At 43.1% G+C, this 13000-nt stretch overlaps 2 protein-coding genes across 2 annotated transcripts; both read left to right on the plus strand.

Annotated features, from left to right (window-relative positions):
• The first annotated feature begins 1207 nt into the window (after positions 1-1207).
• On the plus strand, positions 1208-4674 carry LOC120795337 (actin, alpha cardiac muscle). The gene is made up of 9 exons (XM_040137188.1): positions 1208-1310; positions 2400-2550; positions 2666-2794; positions 2981-3091; positions 3184-3268; positions 3612-3773; positions 3866-4057; positions 4154-4335; positions 4429-4674. Exons 2-9 carry the CDS (start codon positions 2422-2424, stop codon positions 4570-4572), a joined length of 1134 nt encoding a protein of 377 aa, XP_039993122.1. The 5' UTR covers positions 1208-1310; positions 2400-2421; the 3' UTR covers positions 4573-4674.
• Positions 4675-5457: 783 nt separating this feature from the next.
• On the plus strand, positions 5458-12997 carry arhgap11a (Rho GTPase activating protein 11A). The gene is made up of 11 exons (XM_040137995.1): positions 5458-6190; positions 7266-7333; positions 7430-7526; positions 7621-7877; positions 8000-8163; positions 8257-8397; positions 9145-9318; positions 9417-9546; positions 9791-9899; positions 10625-10739; positions 10869-12997. Exons 1-11 carry the CDS (start codon positions 6071-6073, stop codon positions 12371-12373), a joined length of 2880 nt encoding a protein of 959 aa, XP_039993929.1. The 5' UTR covers positions 5458-6070; the 3' UTR covers positions 12374-12997.
• The last annotated feature ends 3 nt before the right edge of the window (positions 12998-13000 follow it).

The raw sequence follows: 13000 nt of genomic DNA on the forward strand, positions 1-13000 counted from the left end.
GTGGCAGTGTGGAGCTGAAGAATACTCTCACATACCTTCAGTTATGATATAACCTCACATATTATACATTGCTCTTCTACATTTGAGTCATTCTTCCTTACTTGAAGGCCTGAATCAATACATATATTTTATCATTACAAAAAATGTGCAGTATTCCCCCTAGATATGACCATATATGATATTTTCTTTGGAAACAATGTTGTATTAACAAACAATATGTCAAATGTTTGTATGATTCCTGCATAGATGAGAGTATTACCTCATAAGGTACAGTGTACATCAGGGAAAATATAAGTTAAGTGGGTGGCACAAATATGGAGTTCCTCTTTGCAAACTCGCAGCGCATGAACCTCAGTGGCTGCACAATAATGACACTGCTGCTCACCATAACCCTACAAGGAGACAGCTGGGCCAATCAGGACGTAGCTCTGACACCAACAGGCCACTCAAACAGCCAGATCAGACACAGAGCCCGGCTGGCATTACCATCAGCTGTTCCACACATTGAGGAGGCTCAGCTCACATACCAGCAGCATGGTTCACAGACATATCCTATGTTTTCCTCTCCTTTACAAGACACCAGTGATGCTGTCCTGACTGGGTCATCATATTGGGCCTTCTAGGTGGTTATGAGTGTAGTAAAAACTCTTAAGAAGTAGGGAATATGTATCCCTGCCTGTTGTAGAGTCATATTATGCATCAGAGGAACAGAAATTACAGTATTTTAAAACACTTATTGCATGATATTGACACTATCTGGATTCTGACATATCATTTAAGGGCTATAAAGAAATTACACTGCAACACACCTGCAAGTATGCATTGTTGTAAGGCATGAAGTTATATATTTCATAAAGCTCACGAAATATGCTTTAATCTTTAAAAATGCACATTACTCTTTATGTTCCTTTCAGAAATGGTTTTAATGTTAATGTTTTATGAGATTAAATATTACAATAAATAATCAGAATGAGGACAGATGCCCGCATGATAAGGACCCGCACACTTCTTTTTTTTGCTGAGAGCTACCAAAAATATTACATCACATTATTTTTCTGAATTTTTTTATTCCTTGCCAATGTTTCATCAAAACTGTCAGTCAAGTGACCTGATTGTAGAGAAGTCCCATCCATGTATGTAAAACACACGTTCCTTTGACTTGTTGATTTTTGCTGGCAGCTCTTATTTGGACTTGTGTGAACCCTTGGCCCCACCCCTGGTCCCTAGACCCGGTCTGGGTCTTATTTAAGGGGCTCTCCTCACCCTCAGCCTTTGTCCCAGTGGAAGCATCCGTCTACCAGTGCACTTTGGTGAGTACATTTCACAACTTGTTTCACTGTGTTTATCTGTGTCATTTGCGTGATCAGAAGTCCATTAGTTGTGCTTTGAGCTGACCATACTTAGATGAATGAATGGAGGACGTAACTTCGGCTGACTAATGTTTTTCTCAAGTTGTAATTACTGACTGAACTTGTTGAGTACAGTTAAAACTGGAGTTACTGGTTATGCTGGCTTGATTGCCATGGACATGTTGAAATTAACACTGTAATTATTAGATGATGTGATATTCCTTGATGAATATACTCCATGGTATGTAAAGTTTCTGTGGAAAAGCATAGACAGATCTACATATATCTCAAACAAATCATAACAGTCCTCAGAAGCTGGGGAGAAGTTGGCCAAGTTCATTTATGCCTCAATGAATGAAGTTAATCGGCAGCTGGTGTACACGAGCCACGTAGTAAAACAAAAGTGTCACAGTGTGGCGACAGATGGCTGCTGCCGTGGCTCTCTGACAAACTCTCTCAGACCTCAAGTAGCAGGAGATCCATGTGTCAGTTGTTTCACCCTGTTAAGCACAGTGGGGGTGCTGAGCTTAAAATAGATCACAGGTCTCTCTGTTATGCCCCTTTTTGGTGCTACCTCAGCAGCTCTGAAACTTCCCAGGAACAATCATGGCTGTAGAGATACGGTATCAGTAGATGTACAACAACGTTAGGACCAAAATAACATCCAGAGGGATGTCTAATTAGTTCTCTATAGATAGCACCTATTGAGGTGGGTTGTGTTTGTGTTTGAAAGTGATAATACCTTAGGAACGTTACCTGCCAGATAGTGCTGGCAGGCCTTCAGAGGCACTCTGGATTACAGCTAATACACCTATTAATCATATGAGTGATTGACTGATTATGTCAGTAACTTTTCCAGATATAACGGGTCTAGTCACATCATCACATCATCAGTCACTTCAGTGATAAAGTGTTTGTGACTATTCAATTATAACAGGCCTTCATGCTATGTATTTCATGATGGACAGTTTAAACAGCTGCTCTTAACACCCAGCCTAAACCTTCTCTCCTTGTGTTTCCGGCCCTCCACCGCCACCCCTCAAATTTTAGACCACCCCAGTAAAGCATAATCATGTGTGACGACGATGAGACTACCGCCCTTGTGTGCGACAACGGCTCTGGCTTGGTCAAGGCTGGATTTGCCGGCGATGACGCTCCCCGTGCTGTCTTCCCTTCCATTGTTGGAAGGCCCCGCCACCAGGTATGCTTAAATCTGTCCCCTTTTAGAGTCCACAGAATCTTATTTTAGGTCATGAGTAAGAAAAGGTAAAAGTAGCTTCCTATATTTTATGTTCCTCTCATGCTTCCTCCCTCAGGGTGTGATGGTTGGTATGGGTCAGAAGGACAGCTATGTAGGTGATGAGGCCCAGAGCAAGAGGGGTATCCTGACTCTGAAGTACCCCATTGAGCATGGCATCATCACCAACTGGGATGATATGGAGAAGGTGTGTGCTGACAGTGAGACCCATTTACGACATTTATGGCAGCCGACCTGCCACATTCTTGAGAATTTACAGCCACCATCATTAAGGCTGCTTTATTTTTAGATTTGACACTTTGTCTAAAGACCTAGTTGTTATTTACTCAGTTGAGAGTTGTTTCAGCCCTGACATCAGCTGTTCTTTTGTCAGATCTGGCACCACACCTTTTACAATGAACTGCGTGTGGCCCCAGAGGAGCATCCCACCCTGCTCACTGAGGCCCCCCTGAACCCCAAAGCCAACAGGGAGAAGATGACTCAGGTACATTAGAGTCACTACTCTCCGCTCTGTTTTCACATATTCGTTCTTGAGTTAAGACAAACCTTTGACATTCTGCTTGCTTTTTCTTGCAGATCATGTTTGAGACCTTCAACGTTCCTGCCATGTATGTGGCCATCCAGGCTGTGCTGTCCCTGTATGCCTCTGGCCGTACAACCGGTCAGTGCTCTGCAGCTTTTTCACATGTACCTAATTTAGTTTATGGCCAGTTATGCAGTAACTGCAGTAACTAAAACAAAAGAGAATTGTTTCTCCTGCAAGGGAGAAACTGTTAAGCATTGACACTCTGAGGATGTCTGTCATCTGGATAGATTCCTGTCTCATTGTGAAGGGGAAGTGTTAATCCCTCTCCAACAGGCTGTATGCCCGGTGATTCCAGCAGCATTGTATAGTTTATGATGTGAGACATAGTTGGAGACGGCATATTTGTATTTAGCTGCCAATCCTCACCTTTGCGGGCATGCATAGCTGAATAACTATGGACCTTTTCTGCTCGCTAAAGGTATTGTGCTGGACTCTGGCGATGGTGTGACCCACAATGTCCCCATCTATGAGGGTTATGCTCTGCCACACGCCATCATGCGTCTGGATCTGGCTGGTCGTGACCTGACTGACTACCTGATGAAGATTCTGACTGAGCGTGGCTACTCTTTTGTCACAACTGGTAGGTCTATGCTGTCATGGTAATTTAGTTTACTGCGTATATGAGAGGTGTTCGAGTGTTGTTTCTCAATATGTGAACTTTCTGCTCCTTAGCTGAGCGTGAGATTGTGCGTGACATCAAGGAGAAGCTGTGCTACGTGGCTCTTGACTTTGAGAATGAGATGGCCACTGCTGCCTCCTCTTCTTCCCTGGAAAAGAGCTATGAGCTGCCTGATGGTCAGGTCATCACCATTGGTAACGAGCGTTTCCGTTGCCCAGAGACCCTCTTCCAGCCTTCTTTCATCGGTGAGTCATTGGTTACATGTGTTTTTTGATGGTTCTAAGCCATGCAGTATTTTGTCTCTGTGACAAAGCTCATCTGTTTTGCTTGCCCTCTACCAGGTATGGAGTCTGCTGGTATCCATGAGACTGCCTACAACAGCATCATGAAATGTGACATTGACATCCGTAAGGACCTGTATGCCAACAATGTGCTGTCTGGGGGTACCACCATGTACCCTGGTATTGCTGACCGTATGCAGAAGGAGATTACAGCCCTGGCCCCAAGCACCATGAAGATCAAGGTGAGAGAGCTGCAAATGTTATTAGGCATGAAGTTAATTGACTAAGGGCATTAACACTCAGTAAAACTTAAACTGTGTTTATTCCCTGCATAGATCATTGCTCCACCTGAGAGGAAGTACTCTGTCTGGATCGGTGGTTCCATCCTGGCTTCCCTGTCCACCTTCCAGCAGATGTGGATCAGCAAGCAGGAGTACGATGAGGCCGGCCCCTCCATTGTCCACAGGAAATGCTTCTAAACACACAACCAACCTCCTTTTGTCCATGCATTTGTACGTCGTTGTCTCCTGTATATATATCTGTATGTTATATTGTAATAAAGATAAGCCCTTGTGAGAGTATCTCCTGTACTGTTTTTGTGACAGTTAAAGAACCTTTGAAACGTGAGCAGGGACAGGTGGGGTATTTGAGCTGTAGCTGGAAAATAAACAAGTGATAATTTGGAAGCATGTTCCAAAAAGAAGGTTTGCTAAATTAAATAAAAAAAATTGAGTTCATTTTGCAAATGAAGTTGGACTACATGACTTTATTATAGCCAGGACAGAGGAACTATGAGAGTTATCAGTTTCTGGCTGAACTTCTTGTGCAATACACAATCTTGTTATCATTTATTGCCTCACAGTATTTGGTGTTCCAATCCATTACAACATTGAATTCGTTGGTCCTAGTATTTATTAGGATTGGCCCTGGACATCTTACATTTTTCAGTCCACTACAGTCCTCGCATAGTGTTTTATTAAACATGCGGAACGTCGTTGTCAAAAGCCGGATACTGGCTTACATTACATTTAATATCAGAAGGTGTACACAGAGAAAAACCACAAGTGCCATTAGTGCACAAAAACAGCGTGAGGGGAAAATCGCCAGCTAATAATTAGAACTTAAACTGGGCGGTTGTCTGTTGAAATGCATGTAACATGGTCGTGATACTTGCAGAACAGTTGCTTTACTGTGCCTGTGCATTTTCCATTTTAAAGGTGCGACTGGTTCGAATTACAGAGACAACCGGTTGAGAAGAAGCGTCCACGTTAACGTTCACCTGGCCCAACATAAAATCGCTCCGCCTTAGTGAGGCTGCCCTGGTTTATAAAACACGCGCCCCAGGGAGTGTTATTCGAACCGTTTCCAGCCAATCAGAGCGTAGAGCACGGGGAGCGCCGCTGTTTGAATGCTGTGCGGAAACAGGCAGCCTCGCAACCGAGTTGACTAGTGAACTATAGCCCAATGCAGTTAGCTAGCTAAAGAATTAAATGTGGTGCAATTCATGCGTTACCACGTTTGAGAAGAGGTAGACAGCAATTTTAAGTCGTGTGACGACGAGCATCTCTTTTGTTTTTGCTTTTTTCGACTGATACTCGTTAATGAGCTAACCTAGCTGGCTAACGTTAGTTAGCTAACTGCATTGCAACCGCAGATAGCTATTAGATAGGAGCTCCATAATGTAACGCTGGTCAAGCCGTTTGCATCTCTTTGAGACTGAGTGGCATTGCAGTTGTTACTGTTGGGGTCACAGTTGGTAGACCGTTGTGGAGAGCAAACGTCTTGAGAGCAGTCAAGATCCACGGGAGGATGAGTTAGCGTCAGACTTCTGAAGAAAGTGATTAGGTTAGAGAGGCTCGAGTCGGGACGAAGCTGATACAACCTCGAATGCCAGGTTACTTTGGTCCTGACAGGAGAGGGGACGGACTGTTGTAAAGTTAATTTGAAAGTACGCGATAGAAGTGTAAAATAAAGGTCATGGAGAGAAATGTGATGCGTCTAGTGGCTGTGCAGCACCTCCGCACAGCGTACGGGATAAAGACAAAGAACTGGAACAAAAACAAAGCAGCCAGCTGTAAGTCGACAGCCAGCAACTCGGTAAGTTTAAAGAGAACAAGTTACCAACGTAATAGCACGATTTACTTGCGTTTAATTCGCAGAGACTGAAACTTTTCGGCTTGATAAACTATTATGACAGGGCACGAATCAACGAGAGTTTCAGCCTTGGACGCACTATTGTTTAGTCTGTTGCATCGAATTAGCATATTACTGAAAGCATGTCCCCAGTGATGAGGCCCATTTGTTCGCATGCTGTTGTCACCCACGTCAGTCACTGCACGCGCTTTGTCTGTTCTCGTGGTTATTCACGCCGTACACTTCTTTACCAGCGATAGAAAGCCAAGTCCAGCAAGACACGAAAAGGGCAATGTTTTCTCCTAAATCGTCATGGCACGTTGTTATGATCTTTTTGGATGTTTGGGCGATAGAAACTTGTAATTCAGGCGGCACAGTTTCACCTCTACAACATATGCCATACTGAAATAACAGGCAGTTCATTTGAAAATGACCACTGAAGGCCCTCTCTCTCTTTGTTCACTGTGCTCTTGATTTGTCCACAGCAGTCACGAGGTTTGTTGCAGGAGATTTTGTGACTTTTCAGATGAACATTGAACTTCTGCATTTGCTTGATTATGCCCTAAAATATGGGGGGTGCGAGGCTTTAGCTCAGTGAGTGTGAAGAAAGCAGGAACTTAAATGAAGCAGTTCTGCTGCACTGAAAAACACTGGGCGGATTCAGACTATTGAGGTCAAAATGCAACACAAAGTGGCTATTGCTCCTTTCGTCATTGTTCTCTTAAACAGGAATGTTTGGCAGCCAGCAATCACACCTGACTGATCAGAGGTAGTAGAAACCCAAGCGGTGAAATTCCTGTCATGTGCCAGAGAGCTCTTAGTATTTTAATCAAAGTGGTTAGGGGAAAAAAAAACAAAAACAGTGCTTCCAAGGTTTTGGCATAGATGATGACATGTAGGACGTAATGCTACTGATAGGTTATTAATCAAGAGCTGACTGTAATTTTTCTCAAAGTTTAGCCTCCTTGTTTCAAATCTAACACTGAGCAGAATTAATGTCTTTTTTTTTTTTTTTTTTCTTCTCCAATTGTTCCCCCAGACAAAGGTTTTTGGGGTATCTCTGGAGAGCTTACCGTACTATAATATGGAATTTGGAAGCGTGCCCAGGCAAGTGGCCATGCCTATTTACTTATTTGTGAGTTGGCAAGTTGTTTCTTGTCTCCATTTTGTACAATTTATACTGACATTTTTCTGCCTTCCTAGCTTTCTGGTTGATGCATGTATGAAGCTGCTGGCACATGTCGACACAGAGGGCCTGTTCAGAAAATCAGGCTCTGTCATTCGCCTGAAAGCACTCAGGGTGAGTGATGGCTGAAGCTGACCTTTCTTTTAATTGAGGGACCTTGACCCTGGGAACTGTCTTAACACAACAGAGCTGTGTTCACTCTGTCCAGGCAAAATTGGATGCGGGTGAGGAGTGCCTGCCCACTGCGCTTCCCTGTGATGTGGCCGGTCTGGTGAAGCAGTTCTTCAGGGAGCTGCCGGAGCCTGTGCTACCAACAGAGCTACAGGAGGCCTTCCTCAAGGCCCAGCAGCTCCCCACTGAGGAGGAGAGGACCTCTGCCACCATGCTGCTGTCTTGTGTACTGCCCGAGAGAAACCTTTGTGTCCTACGTCACTTTTTTAACTTCCTCCATAATGTGTCTAAGAGGTGCCGTATTTACATTTAGTTTGATTACTTTATCGTTACATTCAACATCTTTGTCTGGAGTACGTACAGACATCCAAGTACTATTTTGGATTTTTTTATTCCTTTTCCTTCTTTAATCACAGGAGTGCAGAGAATAAGATGGATAGCAGTAACTTGTCTGTAATATTGGCTCCCAACCTCCTTCACACTGGAGATGGCACAGAGAAGATGAATGCCAACACTGAGAAACGCCTCAAGCTACAGGCAGCTGTAGTACACTGCTTCATAGAGAATGCCCTCAACTTTGGTATGACTCCAAGCATCTCACCTGCACATTCTCTGCGTGTCGGTCTACACTGTTGCTTTAAAGCACTAAAATGTTGTTGTTTGTTTGTGACAGGTGTGTTACCACAGTTCCTTTTAGCGAAGGTTCCAGCCATGATGGGCTGTGAGGCGGGGGTTCTGTCCCCTGCTCAGGATGAACTTGAGGAGCTGGACTTAAACTCAGGGATGAAAAAGAGACACAGACGCAGCTTCGGAGGTAAGACTACATCTTCAGAGATTTAGTCTCCCGGTGAAAGTTATGATATTAGTAGTGGAAATTTCTGTATTAAGCTGTAAATGAATAAAGGAAAAAATAACACAGAGAAAGTGTTGATGTGTTTTGAGTTAAATTGAATTGCGCAATAGAAGGAGAGAAGCCACAGTATACAATACCACATGTCTGGTCAACAGCATTCAGTCGTCAATGGTACATCTGTGTTACAATGTATTTATACCCAGCAAGCAGGCTACCAGCCCGCTGTAACACACACACATACTAAAACATTGTCAGTTTCTACATTCTGTCCTTGGTTTGTCTCACATTTCAGATATGGTCAGTGGTGCTCTGAATAAGATAAAAACTAATAGAACACCCACACATGCCACCCAGTCAGACAGTCTTGGTATGTACTGTGGTCAGATGACATAACTCTTGCTTGTCATGTGGCATGATGATTGTAATACACCTGCATTATCCTTAAAACAATAAGCTTCATGTTCCTCAAACAAAATCATAGTCAAATTATTAAGCTTCTAAAATGCATAAATTGTCATTGATTAGCAGCTGCCTAGATAATGAATAAGTGTCATTTAAATAATTTGAGATCATGCTTGTCTTTATTGCCTTTGCCTGCCTGCCTGTCATTTGCATGAATCAGATAATTGTTCTCAGTGCTTTGACTCAGAATCGAAAGAGTAAATCCAACACATTCAAGGACATTAATTCTTTTGTGATTTTTGCCAGTATTTTCTTCCGCAACTCCTGTGATTGCAACACCAGCATCCAAGCGAAAACTTCCTTTGGAATCTGGTCATTCTTTTGGATTCTCGAACAAGAAACGTAGATCTGTCAAAAAGAACCTTGGGATAGATTTACTTCCCAATACACTGTTCAGCGGAGTCTCCACTCCTGGATCAGGTATTGATAGAGGTTTGATCAACTAGGCATCGACTATTCTGCTATCTCTAAAACCTGTGGTTAAATTTACATGTTTTGTGCCCTTTTCTGTACTCTAGCTTATAGTGCTTCGGGAGTCTTGGATTCTTCCCAAAATGCCGTGTCCTCAGCAGGGAGGTCCAGAAGGCAGTCAGCTACCTCTGCGAGGAGGAAGAGTCGACGACTTAGTAACAGACATGCTGTCAACAGGTACGCACTTTCTTTGTCTTCAAATGATCATTCAGAATCTTCTGAAACTTCTGCTAGATAGAAATTACACTTATGATGCAGTAAAAGACATTCACTGAATAAAAAGAATTAAGACAAAGTCATGCCATGTTTGTGTTTAAAAGGTTAATTTAAAGAGAGATAAGAGTTTGTAAAATATTAACTTAAAAGCTATCAGGTATTCTTGACTTATCTTACTGGTATTTGAATTCATGTCCTTTTTCAGAGTTGAATCTGGAAGGGCTGGCTGCTTTTCTCCTAAAGTCAGCAAAAAAGAAGCACCACGCAAGTCTCTGCGCTTGCGTTTTAGCCTGGGGAAGAGCAGCAAGGACGCTGTAAGTGTGGTTGTCTGATAGACTTCACATTCCACTTCTCCGGTTCACAGAAAACCAGTGAAAGATGGTGTTAATCAAGTGAATTCAGGCATTTTCTGCAATTAATTGTATTAAAATTAAATAATATGTTTGCACATGGGGCGTGATGTTGGGGTAAACTGGTGCACAGTAGCACTTTCTTATTGTGTAACATTCCACACTTACTTTAAGTAGCTAACATGTTTAAACTAACGTATGCATTAAAACAAACCTGTTTTTTCAGAACCTTTACATTTGTAATGTTAGTACATAAGTTGTGTTTACAGTTGCATGGTACAAAGCCATAGGATATTTCCCCTGCCTGATTTTCAGTGGTTTAATATGTTAAGCACTCAGGTGAAAGAATGTTATATACTATCAAGTATATACACGGAAAATACTGTAACCTGTTTTCGGTTCAACGGGTGAACTGTCAAGGTGCATGGCTTTCTAATGTTCTATAGTTCTATGTACATTCATGACTTAATAAAAAGTTGTTGACCAACAAATCCAATATCTTGTTTCTTCTGAGTGATTTTTATCATCCTCTGAAGAACTAACCACAAAAGTCATGGAATTAACATATTAATGGTTACATTTAGGGGTAACATCTGTGGGCTCCTTTTTAACAATAATAATAATCTAAAGTTTAATCCTCTTTAAAGTTTCTTCCATCTTTCATTTCTCATTCCATGCTGGTGCTAAAGGGATCTGAGTCGATTGGCTGGCGACTTGCCACTCAGGAGAGTACCACCAGTTTTTGTTTCACCAAAGAGACAGAGTTCAGTCCATCAGTACTCCCCAGAAAAACTGAAAGCAAGAGTGAGTATCCACTAAAGAAATCAAATTATTCCTAATTGAAAATATTTTTTTAATTCCATGGTAATGTTGCAAAGTACAATGTAGTCTTCTGAATTCTAATACTTGCTAATATCCCACTTATTTTCAAAGGCACCAAGTACATCAGCAAGTCTGAAGACAACTTGCTGACCTCCCAGTGTGACTCAAGCGCCCACCAGACCTCATGGAGTGAGGAGACCCATGTAGGAGCCCAGGCTTTCAGCGGAGGGTTTTTCACAGATACACCCATGAACATGTGCCTTAAGAACAACTACGTGTCTGAGCCAGCCATTGTCATATCCAAGCCCCCAACTCCGATCAGCCTTCCAAAGAAGCTGTGTTGTGCTTCTAGTGCTGTGAGCCTCGAGAGCGAGAGCTCCGTCGCTGAGCCCCAGAGACAAACCGGTCCCACCCTACTGAAAATCAAAAAGGCCTTCACAGAGTCAGGTAGCGACCTCCAGGCTGTCGCACAGGACTCCTGCACCTCTGCTGGAGCAAATATGACAAAACCATCAGACAACAGCCAAGTCCGTCCACCTGGGACTCTTACAGTAAGTGTTTGTCCACTGTCTGTGGACATTGAAGCCTCCAGCTTCCCAGCTCAGCAGAGTCTTCTGGCTAATGAACAGAACATTACCTTTGGCCAGATTGAAATAGCTGCTTTGTCTCCTTTGCATATTGATAGTGTAGTATTTGAATCGGGTGCATACTGTAGTCCAGCAGTAAAGGCTGATAAAGGTTCTCTTAGTGTAGCTCCTATCAGTAGCCTTAATAGCTCCATGGTGGGAGACAGTGAAAGTGAGGCACAGCAGGTGAACTGCAGCAGGTTGATCCATGCGCTGGACATCCACAGTCCTGCTCACTTCAAACTGGGTGTCACCTCTGGGCTGCAGTCCACTCCATACGAGCCAGGCCTGGAACTCAGACATGAGCTTAGTACACCTCCTAGAGTTGGTACTAAAATCAGAATGATGCCTGAACAAGATGAATTTTCACCGGAGCTTGGTACCAGAGCCCAAAACCAACAGCCCCTCTCACCACAAAGCCTGGAGACTGAGATGTGCCGGGTGGCAGACCACATTCAACACTTCAATAGTCTCACCCTTCACTCTCCCAGAGGCTCCAAGGCCAGACAAATCAGGTCACCTCTCAAGTTCCAGCGCACCCCTGTGCGTCAGACCGTCCGCAGGATAAACTCGCTTCTGGGAGACAGACCCACTAGGACTGCAGGACTCGCCACCAGCCAGAGCGGTCAAGTGGTGAAGGCGGTGAGCCTTGAGAGCGGCCTCTCCCCTCACCCACAGCTTCAGCCTTACTGGGGAGAGCCACAAGAGGCACGGGCCAACAGCATGTGTCCCATAAAGAAACCACCTCCAGTCCCACCCAGAAAGTCAAGCACCTTGGCCCGTAAACCCAAGCCCTGTGCATTAGGCGATGTGACCAACACAGTCCAGCCAAAGACCAAAGTGGACTCTTCTGTCCTTGAAACATCAGGAGCACAGAAGCCTCTTGTGCAGCAGGTTGCAGAGAAAGACATGAACCATTACAGAGGTTCACCTAGGAACCCTCTCAACCAAGGACGACTGCTGTCTGCTACCAAGCCTGTAGATTTATAGTTCATATTCTTTTTGCCTTTTCTGTTTCCACTTCCTATGCAGGTCTTTGTCTGGTAAACCTACATGACATTAAACATTCCCTCTTATTTTATCAATATTTTCAGGGTTTTAATTTATTTTTAGCCACAGTAGATGCTGTTTGTGTTTTGTTAGGGCCTTATTGGGAGACATTCATATGCCTTATTTGTTTTACTCTAGTAAAACAAGTTTAAAAGCTAAATATTGTCACACATCAGCCTGCAAGATGATATGTTAAGTAGTGTTTAGACTGTAGTGTGCATGGCAAATGATATGACATGTGATTGATGGTGTGACTGGAAATGTTTTGATCAAGTCGTATGCTTTTATTTATGCATTTCATATCTTATCCATAGGTAGATGTTTACTGAAATTGAAGCTGTATCTTTTTTATTACAGAATATTTTCTTACGTTTTTTGTCGGGAACAGAGAGGAGGAAAAAAAACGCACCTTTTCTTGAATTTTATGAAAGGAGAAAAAAAAAGCCAAGCAGTATTGATCAAATCATCTGTCTATCGCAGTCCGTTCATTTCAAAACCATCAAACAGTAAAATGCTCTGCCATGTGTACTGCTTTAGACCAATAAAATCAAATGACATATGTAACTT

The sequence above is a fragment of the Xiphias gladius genome, chromosome 10 (assembly GCF_016859285.1).
Source record: "Xiphias gladius isolate SHS-SW01 ecotype Sanya breed wild chromosome 10, ASM1685928v1, whole genome shotgun sequence".
In the NCBI taxonomy this organism is placed as follows: Eukaryota; Metazoa; Chordata; class Actinopteri; order Istiophoriformes; family Xiphiidae; genus Xiphias; species Xiphias gladius.